General features: G+C 36.7%; 1 protein-coding gene across 4 annotated transcripts in view; it reads right to left on the bottom strand.

Moving 5' to 3' along the window:
• Window positions 1-13,011, bottom strand: part of VPS54 — a 163,905-nt gene that overhangs the window by 68,572 nt on the left and 82,322 nt on the right. For all 4 annotated transcript variants that reach the window (XR_016355657.1, XR_016355658.1, XR_016355656.1 and 1 more), the window contains 4 exons: window positions 7,598-7,769; window positions 7,402-7,485; window positions 6,758-7,137; window positions 6,286-6,439 (listed from right to left, as the gene is read on the bottom strand). Coding sequence is in view for 1 of the 4 variants with exons in the window: in XM_089798340.1 (XP_089654466.1) it covers window positions 6,286-6,439; window positions 6,758-7,137; window positions 7,402-7,485; window positions 7,598-7,769 (790 nt within the window). In the remaining 3 variants the exon portion in view is untranslated. The remainder of the gene's footprint in view (window positions 1-6,285; window positions 6,440-6,757; window positions 7,138-7,401; window positions 7,486-7,597; window positions 7,770-13,011) is intronic.

Raw genomic sequence — 13,011 nt, 5'->3', positions numbered from 1 at the left:
AGCTAAGCAGGGTCAGATGTTGCAGGATGCACCCGTAGTACGAGGGAATGATGATTGAAAGCATTGATGGTTCCTTGGGTAAAAATGTTCCTGTTGTGAAGGATCGATATGTTGTTGATTTATTCTCTTTCATTTCTGCATTATTGTTCAGCTTGATGCTAGTCAATGTTTGTTGGTTAGTGGCTACGACAACTGATGTAGATGCTTATGGAAGTGATAGAATAATGTTTATGATCAACAATGTTGTTGCAGTCTTCATTGTGCTTGTGAGTCAGGTATTCAGATGTACAAATGATACAGGACAAGTGGGGAGGCCAAGTCCTCACTTTATGTCAAGAGTAAATGTCACTTTTGGAGGTCCAAAAGGTCTTCAATGAGGAGGCCTGATCCGGTGGATATTTTCAGTGAAAATTGAAGTGTCTTCAAATCTCTAGATTTTTGCACCATCAAAAAGATCTCAACGTCCTGATTCCAACGCAACTTGAACAGAGCAAAAAGGAGTCCGTTTGTGCAAGTTACGCTTGGTCAAAGTTTTGGTCAACAGGTAGACCAAATGGCTAGATAAGGGGCAAAATCAAACCACCTCAAAAGTGGTCAACAATGGATTTCAAAATGAAGAGCCCGATGAAAGCTTTCCAACGGCGTTCGTTTTGTCAAAAACAGAGCTCATTTGAAGAAGTTATGACAATTTGAATTTTGGAGGCAAAAGGTAATAGTTATGACGTCAGCAAGATGACTAAGCAACCTATCAGCATTTTCATTCAATTACATACTGACACATGTTGAGTAATCAACAAATTGAGAAGTGCCACATGGCTTATATGATGGCATTTTTCTAAAAAAAGAAAAACAAAAGACTTGTGCTAAAGAGGTTTGAACGTTAAACCTCCTTATTACTATTCCATTACCTCACCAACAACCCACGTGTCTAACTTTAGATTAGTTTGGGAAACATTTTATTTAATAACGACATCCTTTACAATCCGCCAAAACCAACAAACATTTTCCATATCCCTTAGAATCTGCTCATTCAGTAAGTCACCCACAAAAATTTCGGGGTAAGTATACGTGGTAATTAGTAAGAGGATAACAGTTGAAAGATTGCTATGGGGAGTTGAATGGTTAAAAGAATATTGAGCCGAGTGGTTTGTTATAATAAGGTTTATTTTTATAAAAAAAAACAAGCCTTTAATGTAATATGTGGAAACAAATACTCCAAATTCTTAAGGGATATTTTGTTATAAAATTTGTTATGATGGAGTTAAGGGGGTTATTTTGTTATTTCAAATTGGGCTATGTAATTATGGTGATGGTTATATGGTTTTAAGCCATTTCTGGATAAAATCATGTATAAAAAGGGATGTAGTCCTTTGGTAAGGGCATTATTCAATTAGACTTTGGAGCAGGAATTCTTGTGGGAATTAATCTTGGAGAATTACCTTGTAAGTCTATGAGAAATTTTCAAGTCCAAGTGGTGAAGTTTTGAAAGAATAGGGAGATTTTTGGAGCCATTTTCGTACTTCAAAGAATTGTTATGCTGTCAAAGTGCTAGAAGAAATGGTCTTGGTGCATAATTGTAATTGATTTCTAGAGATTAATCAGATTGGTCGTACTCTATTGGAGCCGACCCGGAGACGTAGTCACGTTTGTGGCGAACTCCGAAATCAAACTTGTTTGCACTCTTTATCTTCTCTCTCAATTCTGTTTATTTCACCTTAAATTCTTAAGTTTTGATGCATAATTTGATTTATGTATAAATGTATTAAGACTTCCGCTAATTTGATTTTATTTAAACATTTAATACTGCAATTAGTCTAGATCTGTCAAGCAGATCAACCTTTAAGATGTGTCCAGATCTCAAAAGTTGTCTTGTCGGATGGAATCTGAGAAAGTTGATCATTAGCCATGGATAATTTGAAAAGCATCACCGCCTCTCAATTATTCAGATCCCATGTATCCTGATCAGAACCAAGAGCAGTTGGACATTTCGTAACACCCAAAACAAGTTGATCAGTGTTCCGATATTCAAAGATTGCAATGATCCACTGCTTCCAAGTTCCATAATTTCAACCATTGAATTTGGAGTTGAGCTCGAGCAGAATGTTTGTCAGCGAAGCCATGGTACGTTTTTCAATGAAAATCTGTGAAGGCATGTTCTTCGAGGCAAAAAAATGGAAGACCCAAAAAAAACGGAGAGTGACCCAAAAGAAAGCTCGAAAAACCCATAAGAAATATGTTGTCATTTTTTGTATCTACTGGCTCAAAAATTAATACACAAAAATCGAGGTACCCAGAAAAAAGAATGACAACCCAGTTGAGCTCTTGAAAAACCCACCAAGAATCTGAAAAATCAAAATAATTTTTTGAGCTCAAAAAATAGGGTTTCAAAAAAACCCTAGTCAACAGCAATAGAGGCAAAAAAAGGTAGAAAAAAACCTATGTTCCCTGGGGACGCGTCCCCCCATAAAAGCCAGCATTTCGGGGACAGGGACGTCCTATCTCGGGGACTTCAATGGGGACTTGCATCCGTCCCCAAATTTTTAACACAAAAAATTTAAAAAATTAACAAAAATGTCACTTTTGTCGTCCCCCCCCCCCCCCCCCCCATTCCCAAAATTGGCAAATTTTTTTGCCGTCCCAGAAACATGTCTCGCTGTCCCCTGTCGTCACCGTCCTGAAAACTCAGTGGAACATAGGAAAAAACGTTTGCAAGCAAAAAAATGGCCGGTTTCTTCTATAAAGATTGGTTTCCTACCAAAACATCAGAGATTATGAAGAAATAGACACCAAAAAATGGTGTTTTAGGCACTTTTTCCAGAAAAACGTGGCTGTCAAAAACGTTTTAAAAAATGTAGGAGTTTGCTTCAGATCACAACAATGGAAAAACGGTAATAGGTGTGATTTGTTCTTCAAAAACAAAACCAGACAAACCCTAGTTCAAAGCAAATATTCCAGATAAATAATTTCGAAAATAGCTTCTGATAATTTCGGAAAGGAAATTATTATTTTAGAAAAAATTTAAAAACCCTTGCTCTGATACCATATTACGAAAGTAATTGGTAAACACTTGTTTACTATTAACAGAGACCAAGAAGTCTATATATACAAAAGAATAAAGCGATGTTTCCTTAAGAAACTATCAAAAAGAATAGAAATATTCTATTCTAATAGATAAAGCTAAAAAAGCAAAAGCTAGCTAAAGCTAACTAGATATATACAATAGATTACCATTAACTAATAATTGACAATTATCTATTATAGTAATAGATAATTTTTCTCAAGTTGCAGATCACAACACCTCACTGATTTTTATTTTAAGTTTTTGAACAATTTGGCTCTTGTCAATCAAAGCTTTTTATTTCCTTTCATATTTGTCTGCCAATTGTCACAGGTATCTTCTACTCGCACCCAGTATAATACCAAAGGTTGAATTCAGTCAGAGATTAGACAATACAATATACACAAGTTATTAAACTAATATTGTTACATTTAGCTTATGATGGTCATTTAAGTTGAATAGAAATTTTTGGTAACTTTCCATTCTATATTTAGTTCTAAATCATTTTCATTGAGGAAAGATCTTCTAATCTCTTCTTTAAGGAATATTCCTCTGCTTTGTAATTAATCGATTATCTCCATCATTTCACGAATGAACACATTGATTATGATTAATAACTATTTAAACATCATAGACATTTATAAATTAAGTAGTTGAGTCTGCAGTCCTACGAATAGGAAGTAAATTCCACCTGATCCTTCTTATTCCTCAATTGACCTATTCTATGTAGCTGTAAGACTACCACCCAACAACCTAGGCTATATTGGTTAGATTAATTCTGACTAACATAATTTAAATAAAATATTACTTAAATCCACTTACTATGACCCCACCTTAATAATTATTATGTTACGAAGCATATATACTATGGTGTAATATAAATTTCTAAGCATCCTTTGATGCTTATGTTAGTCTAAGAGAAAGAGTTATATCAATATATATACTATGCTATAGTATAAATTTCTAAGTATTCCTTAATGCTTATGTCCAATCCAATAAAGTCTGTGGATATCTCATAATAGTATAATACTACTAGAAAGAATCTCTTTTAAAACATTTATTAAGTTTTCCATTGAATATTTGATAATATAAAGAGTTTTGTTTTAATCTGAGAAGTGGGACTTTATCAATATAGCTGAAGCTAGGGTGGATAACTCAGCAATGCCCAAAAACTAGGAATCTCAAGGACTTCCACCTTCAAAAAAACACTTCAAAGGATACCAAAGGGGCATACAAACAAGGCTTTATGGGTGTGGTTCCATTATTGGAAAAGCCATTTTCCATGGGCTTGGTTGTTATCTATTAAGCTAGCAGTTCAAATCTAGATCAAAACAATTACAAAACTTTGCATTTCCAACTAACGGCTCTGCACTGTAACAAAAGTAGTACTCGATGATTGCTCGATCCAGAGCAAACAAACAACAATCACTCTTCATTGGGTAGTGTTTGTTCCTACATTCTTAGACTTTCCATATGATTCAACAATTGGAATTTCCAATAAAACCCTTTGAGGATTTAGAAGTCATAATATGTCTCAACATTAAAATCTGCAAAAAGGATATCCAATGGGTCATTTATAGAAATAAGAAAGCCTCATAGAGAAATAGTTTAGCCTTCAAGAAAGTGTCAACATCATTACACTTAAAAGGTACTAAGACACCTTAAGAGATGTTCTATGCATATAAGGCCAATTGATAGGAATTGGTCAAGTTGTAGAGAAGAAGGACAAGCTTTTTAAATTGCAACAGCTCTATGCTTGAAAAGTGTATGATACTTTCAGAGATGTAAAGTTGTGTTCCACGGGGACGCGTCCCCTATGCTTTTTGGTTCGTACCCATCTCGGGAACAAAATGGGGACGCAAGGATGGATTTTTGTTGTCCCCAAAGCTGTTCCTTTTTTGCCAAATTCGGAAACGTCCTCAAAACAGAAAAAAAAATTGGGCAGGAAACTTGGGGACAGCCAGCAGTACCAAGGACGGCTTTGCCGTCCCCTAGCCGTCCCTGAAACTTCTAGCCGTCCCCTTTTTTTCTAGCTAGTCAGGTAAAGACAAAACAGTAAATTTTACTTTTTGTGCGGGTCCGTAATTGTCTTAAAGACATAATAAAAATGTGCAAACCATATTTGTCCATTAAAACACTAATACACTAACTTTTCTACTCATTTTAAGATATGATGTGCTTGCTAAGAGAGAATGAAACATAGAGCAACAGTAGTAGCAGCAGTGAGGAAAGATTGCATTTAGTATTTCTATTTACTACTTACTATTTTAGTTGCACTTCTCTTTATTCTATTCTGATTTCATGCATAATACTTGGAGACTTTAGGCATTTTATTTCTACTATGTATGTATGTGATATGTTATAATGGAGGTACTTAATATTTGTCATTTGATAATTTTCCATGCATTGATCTTCTAAAATGTCTATGATGAATGGTTTAACAATGTTATGATATGCATACTTGAATTTTGTCTCTCTATATAAAAAAATCCCATATGTTTTTAATCGCTGTCCCCTAAGTTCCCATCCCCTAAATTTTGGCTTTGACCCATCTCCATACCAAAAACACATCCCCATCCCCTAAAACGTCCCCGTCCTAGAAACTTCGTGGAGCATAGATGTAAAGTGATAATAACCTTCTACCAGTCTGGTATAAGACAAAGGAAAAACTAGGAAAAAGACAGATGTGCATATGATTTACCCTCATTAGTACACAACAGATAGAAAGTTGCATGTAGCAGCACAGATGCACTGCACACAGATCACAATACAAGCATATGAGAGAAAATTCAGTGCAATATCACAAACATTTACTTTATTAACCATGATAAATTCTAATTTAAGTTTTTTAACTTCCACCCAAGAAAGATGTGTGCACAAGTATCTGAATACTGCATCTTTTTCCCATTATCAGTATTGGCTAACATTAACTAATTTAGTAATGTCATTTAATCAGGAAACCCTTTAATACAAGTTGATGAGTATGTTTAAAAGAACAGCTAGATTTGCCAACCAAAGAGTCTAATACTTGACTATATGAAACGTGTTCAATAATTGTGTGAGCATACAATATGCAAAGGAAAGAGAGCAGAAAGCATAGAAACATGAAGAAATACAAGAAATACCAAACAATATCAACATATAAAGTTTTGTTTTGAACTGATCTGCATACTCTTAATACTTTTGCAAACATGACAAGCAATGGATATTGAGGAATAAATGAAAACCTGCATAGCACCAGCTCCAAGAACAAGCTGACACGAACGGGTGTTGAAAAGTTTTAAAATGTCAACAACACGATGCACCACATCAGAAGCAAATGCTGATAGAGCATTGCTAATGTCCATGTACTCCGAAATCATCTTTAGTAAAATTACACCACTGCAAAGTAGGTATAAGGCATCATTGTTAGCGCAAAAAATTATCAGGAATTATACTTAATCCCTCTGAGCTTACTTTCGCTACCCAAATTTATTTAATAGTTCATAGTGTTCCTTAATTTGACATTGAAACCAAGCAGATTCGAACAAAAAGCAAAGCAAAAAAGAAAAAGACAGTAAATACACGGGAAATGATAAAAAGCAATATGTGGGAAGTATTTGAAGAAAAGTCACAAAACACTTCAGCATGGTTCATGATAGTATTTATTTCTTAAATACTTGTCAAGACCTTATGATAACAGTCTAGACGAACACGTACCAGTTTACCATGTGATATCCCACACCTCTATAATTTATTGTCTTTATGTTTGACTTTTCACGCCCCTTTCTACCCTTGCCACCTGTCTCTGGTACAGCATCTCTCGCCGTATCACGGTTACCACTAGTGCTCCCTGTTGCATCTTCTGATGGTCTCAACTGATCCCTAGATGTTGACACGTCCCCCAATGATTTACCATCAACATTTTCATGCATACAATGATTTGAATTCTCCATATCATTTGATTGAAGGACAACTGACTCCTCACTTATAACACTAGTTTCAGTAAATGTAAGGGAATTGACAATAGCTTGAAATTCATCTGGAACATCAACGGCAACCCATGTTTCTTGGTCCAAAACTGCACTAAGCTTTGCAATCTGCAATAACCCCACAACAATCGCTTTAAAAGGGCCTCCATAAGTAATCAAGAAAACAAAAGAAAAATCATAAGAAAAAAAGCAATTCTTAAGAGATTTTTCCAAGATAGCATTGCATGTACTATGCAAATAGACAACACATGGGATTTGCCAAACAAGGTCAACTCTCCTAAAAGAAACCAAAATTATCCTAGATACAAGTAAATCTCATACATTTCTAAATCACATGGGTTAGAGATACCTGTTGGAAGGAAATAAACTTACACGAGAACTATGCTGATAATCAATAAATGCTTTTGATTGTGACTGCAAACTTCCTCTGATACTATAGCCCAAACGACCCCCAATCTGTTCCTTGTAATCTTCTCAAAATTAAAATGATGTTCACCTCTACATGTAATGCGACATTATCCTACAATTGTACAATAAACAATGGCACAAGAGACGAGACCAAAGATACCTTTTCAGTTGCAGTTATAAAGTCCTGAGTAATATTGTAAAGATATAAGAAGTCTTGCAAGCGTAATTTTGGATGAATAAGTGCACGAACACCCAAAAGCTTGGCCCATCGCCCATGAGCAGCATCACAAGCTGCAAAAACAGCCTCTGCGTTTTCACGAAGTACATCAGCCCTGTAAATTTAACATGTCACAATATCACTGAAAACATACTGTGCCAAGTTTCTGTCCAAAAAATCTCAACAAACAAAATGGTAAAACAGTAACACATTCTTTAGGCTCAATTGAGAATTTGATGGAAGCATGCATACTATCAATTAGTTGATAAGTGATACCAACCAGATTATCAACTAATACAATTTGGAAACAGATCTATAACAATAACAGATATGAGTGTTTGTGTGGTTTTGCATTTATTATCCATAGTTATGCTATACATTACACCTTAAACTTTCTTAGTTGATTTTTCTAGTTACATTTAACAAAGCTTCTTTTTTTCTAAGTGATGTGTCACCAAATTCCTTAGGAGTTGTAATTTTCTTACTTATTGGAGAGTGAGGTGTTAGTTCCTTTTTTATTGCGTATTGAATCTATTTCTGTTCAAAACCAAAACTGTATAAATTTTGCTTGCTCAACTTTCAGCATCCAGCCAACTCACGCCAACCTCTATGATTCACACATGTTATTAAAAAACTGTTGCACCATATATTAATCAAAGTTTTGAGTTCAATACATAGTTGTTAGTTTTGAGTCTAATTGTGCAAAGTTAAAATAGGTTGCAACTGCTTTGTCCCCTTCCAATTTTTCTTGATGTAACTTTCAGTCAAATTGAAAGTTTTTTTTTCATCTATGGCTATTGATACATTTTCTTTTAGTTTGATTTATCGAAGGGTGGAGATGTCTTATGAAATACATTTGATGTCTTTTTCAATATTTTGTGTCAGCCATAGACATCATGCAAATTTTTCCGTGTTTAACTGTTCTCCTAAAAATTTACTCTGACAAATTGGCTTTATCCAGGAATAATTAGTGGTTCAAAATTTCCCAAAATGCGTATTAAATAATAAAAACCTTGCAAAATGATTTAGCATTTTTAAATGTTAATCCCTTAGCTTTATTTACCAAGTGCAGATGTATGTAGGCATTTATTATCTGAGTGGAAAATGTTCATCAATGCATGAAATGAACTTAAAACAATTGTGAAATGCAGGCACAATATCCGACTGCTGTTTTGTGGCAATACAATTAAGTTTTCAACATACACATGGATGTCGTCTGAAAATGAGAATGGCGTCTGAAGGCATTGAACTTGAGCACTGAGTGTGGTGTAAGGCATCGCAGCTCAGAATCCCGTCTGAGAATGCCTTCTGTCGAATGATAATGTCGTTTGAGAATGGCATGCGGCATTTTTGTCTCCAAAAACAAGAATTAAAAAACATGATTTTCTTACCTTTATAAACCACAAAAACCCTGAAACAATTTGTCATGCCTTTGTTGACTTCACCACCAATTTAAACCCCGATATATCACGCTATTTTTGCGAATTTTTCTGATAATGTCTGGACGTGAAAATGAAAAAACTCTTGTGATATTAACAGCAATTATATCTTTGTTGAGTTTGACTCATGATATATCATACTAGATAAGATATTATTGCAAGTTTTTCAACTATGGGTCCAACCACTAATTTCTCTGCCATTGGAAAACACAAGTATATGTGCTGAAAGCTCCTTTATTTTAGCTACTACACCAAAGAGAAGTAATTCAATCCATAGACGGGCAATATCTTTGAAAATTCAACCCATGACATGGCTATTCTGACTAGGCACAAAGAAAGGTGAAGTAGACAAGTAGGATGCTTAAGCAAACACCAAAGTAGCACAACCAGACAGCTAAGCAGCTCAAGTAGACAATCAACCAGCTCAAGCACCTCAAGCAGAGAATTAGGCAGCTCAAAACAATTCTCTATTATTTAGAATAATCGTCTGAGATTTATACGACCTTGACCATCAATGAAAACATACAGAACACATTTCACATGGAGATTAGTTCTGCAAGTTACTTGTAAGGATGCCTGGATTTGTATCTTCTACCTGAACCATAAGGTGCATAAGGAACAAATCACTGAAAGGCCCATCTATTCCTAATCTGGTTTTATGCTGGATCCTGCCTCCAAATGACTACATCAGACTCTGATCTGCAATTTGTTTCATTCTATACCCTGGCAATACTACTGCCGCTGAACTGAATTCACTCAGGTTTGTTTGTCAAGATGTCTTACCTCTTGTGAAATATGGCTTCATTGCTCATCTAGCAGAACTAGTTCACATTGCTTGGTCTCTTTTTTCAAACCATCTCTAAAATTTCAAACAGTTTATAGATGAAAATGTGGGAATATATAATGGCACTAAACCTAAACTGCACAAATATGTATGGATCCTTACTCTTCGCACTTTGAAAGCATCATAATTAATTATAATGTCTTAGAAACAAATGTTAACATTAAGGACGTTAACCAACAACCAATGCTAAAAATTCATACAATGATTATTGCTGAATTATCAGTATTTGTGATAGAAATCTTCATACCTGCACTAAGCACATTATTTCCATTGTTGATGAATCTAAAGATCTCAAGCTTTCTCAGTAAGCGTATGCTGTGCTGGACTGTGTTTACTCCCTCTTTGGTTCGTTCACTTATGGTGTTGTTTTTCTTCCATTCTCAGTTTTTGTTTTTTCTATGTCCTTCGACTCTATGGTCCTGTCTCATAGACAGCTGTTCAAAATCAATGGAAGAAGAATCAGACTTTGCTGATAACTTAAGACCTTTCTCCATAGGTGTAGATGCAGGTTTGCAATCCTACATTCGGAATTTTTCTAACAAGGCCCTAGCATATTTGGAATGAGAGATGACTATACCAAAAGACTGTTGCCAAAAACTTCAACACCTAAGCAATAATGCATGAGCCAAAGGTCAGTCATATCAAAAGATTGGCATAAGTTCTGTTTCTATTCCCTAAATCAAAGATGCCGAACTACCAGTGATGATCAAATCATCCACATAGATAACCAGAAGGATGATGTCACTGTCAGTAGTCTTGATGTACAAATTTGAGTCTGAAGAACTCCTCTTGAAGCCTTGACCACTGAGGTACTTATCAATCTTGATGTACCATGTCCAAGGGGCCTGCTTCAAGCCATAGAGAGCTTTTACCAATCGGAGAACCTGATGGTCTTTACCAGCAACCTTGAAACCAGGAGGCTGCATCATGTAGACCTCTTCATGGAGATCACCATTCAAGAAAGCACTCTTGACATCCATCTGATGGACCTTCTAGCCAAACTGTGCTACCATGGCTAGGACTAATCTAATGGTGCTCATCTTTGCAGTAGGAGCAAAAGTCTCCTCATAATCAATGCTCTGACGCTGAGAAAAGCCCTTCGCCTCTAAACGAGCTTTGTACTTGTCCAAAGTACTATCTAATTTGTATTTGATTTTGTAGACCCATTTGCAGTCAATGGGTTTCTTCCCTGGCGGAAGATCAGAAAGGACCCAAGTGTTGTTCTTCAGCAGGCTCTGGTGTTCAGATGTCATGGCTTGTTCCCACTCTGGAATTCCTTTAGCCTCGAAATATGTTTGAGGTTCAAACACACTGTGAATGTTGGCCATAAGAGCAAAGTTAACAGAATCTATAGTTTTGCTCTTTTTCCGAGCAATTCTCCCATCAATGAGCTCATCATCACAAAGATCAACAAGTCTCTTAGCCCACCACTTAGGCTGGATAGAAGAATGACCAACAGTAGTACTAGGAGATGCTTGATCAGCAGGATCCTCATCAAAAGAAACAGGATCAAACTCAAGTGAAGCATCTACAAAGCGAGGTGAACTTGCAGGAGAAGCCGAAGGAATCTGTACAAGTATCACTGGAATAACTAGAGCTGCAGGAGCTACTAGAGCCCTCCCATCAGCTAGACCTAATGGAAGCCGAACTCCCAAATCATGAAGCATCATAGGCTGGTCTGTTGGATCAGGAACAAGAGAAATAGGTATGAATGGTCCTCGTTGCTCATCAAAGACATCGCGACTGTAGATGAGACGAGATGTCTCAACATCAATCAGGCGGTAGGCTTTGTGAAGGCTGCTATATCCAACAAGCATCAGTTTCTAACTCTTAGCATCCAATTTGGTGCATGAAGCATCAAGGATCCAAACAAAAGCAAGAGCCAAAAACCTTCAGGCGACTGATTTTGGGCTTGCGACCTGACCAGGCCTCTTCCGAAGTTTTACCTTTGACCGCCACTGTGGGTGACCGGTTCAACAAATAAACTGCAATGTTAACTGCTTCTGCCCAAAACTGCTTTAGGACATGTCTGTGTTCGAGCATGGAATGAGCCATCTCGGTGATTGTCCTGTTCCAATATTCAACTACACTGTTCTGTTGTAGCGTGTGGGGTGTGGTTAACTGGTGTTTGATGCCATGTGTATCCAAGAGGCTAGAGAAAGTATTAGAACAAAATTCCCCCCTCCCCCCCCCCCCCCCCCCATTGTCTGATCTAAGAGTAATAATAGATTTCCCAGACTCTTTTTCAACTAGAGTTTAAACTTCTGAAATATAGTAAATCCATCTGATTTCTTTTTAAGGAAATACACCCACATTTTTCTACTAAAATCATCAACAAACAACAGAAAATTCCTGGACACAAGAACAAAAGGAGTGGCCATAGGGCCGCAAATATTAGCATGAACAAGTTGAAGTACCTAAGAAGCTCGCCAAGAATCGCCACTGGTGAAAGGTGTGCGATGTTGCTTCCCAACCTAGCATGCGTCACAAACTCCAAGCTGTTGAGTTCGAATCTCTGGCAATCCAAGCACAAGCTCATCTCGAGCAAGCTATGAGAGATAATGCACACTTAAGTGCCCATATCGCTGATGCCAAATGGTGCTGACAGAAGATCACCGAGCAGCCATTGCTAAGTCCTGAGAATCACTAGAATCAGTAAGTCTGAAAACACCATGATCATCAAGACCCACTATAAAAGTAGACTTAGTCGCCCGATCAGTGATGGTACACTGATGTGAACTAAAGGTGACTGCCAAGTGTGGAGAATGTCGCAGGAACTGACTGACTAAGAGTAGATTTAGTTCCATCCCTAGAATGTAGTACACATGAAGAGATATGAGATTCCTCCCAATAGACTAAATCTAAATGTTGCCTTTACTGACAACCGTGTATTCTTCTCCACCACCAAAAATAATAGAATCTGAATAAGGCTGGTAGTCAGTAAGCCAGTCTCGGCAGTGAGTGAAATGTCTAGAGGCACCTAAATCAATGTACCAGGCAGACGACTTCACGTGATCTGCAGGTCTTTTAGCCATGAAGGCGTAAAAGGCAGATTTTGCCTGCTCAGTGTGCTC

The sequence above is a fragment of the Cupressus sempervirens genome, chromosome 8 (assembly GCF_028749045.1).
Source record: "Cupressus sempervirens isolate cs-2001-9-10 chromosome 8, ASM2874904v1, whole genome shotgun sequence".
Classification (NCBI taxonomy): Eukaryota; Viridiplantae; Streptophyta; class Pinopsida; order Cupressales; family Cupressaceae; genus Cupressus; species Cupressus sempervirens.
This window is presented reverse-complemented; position numbering and strand designations above follow the sequence as displayed.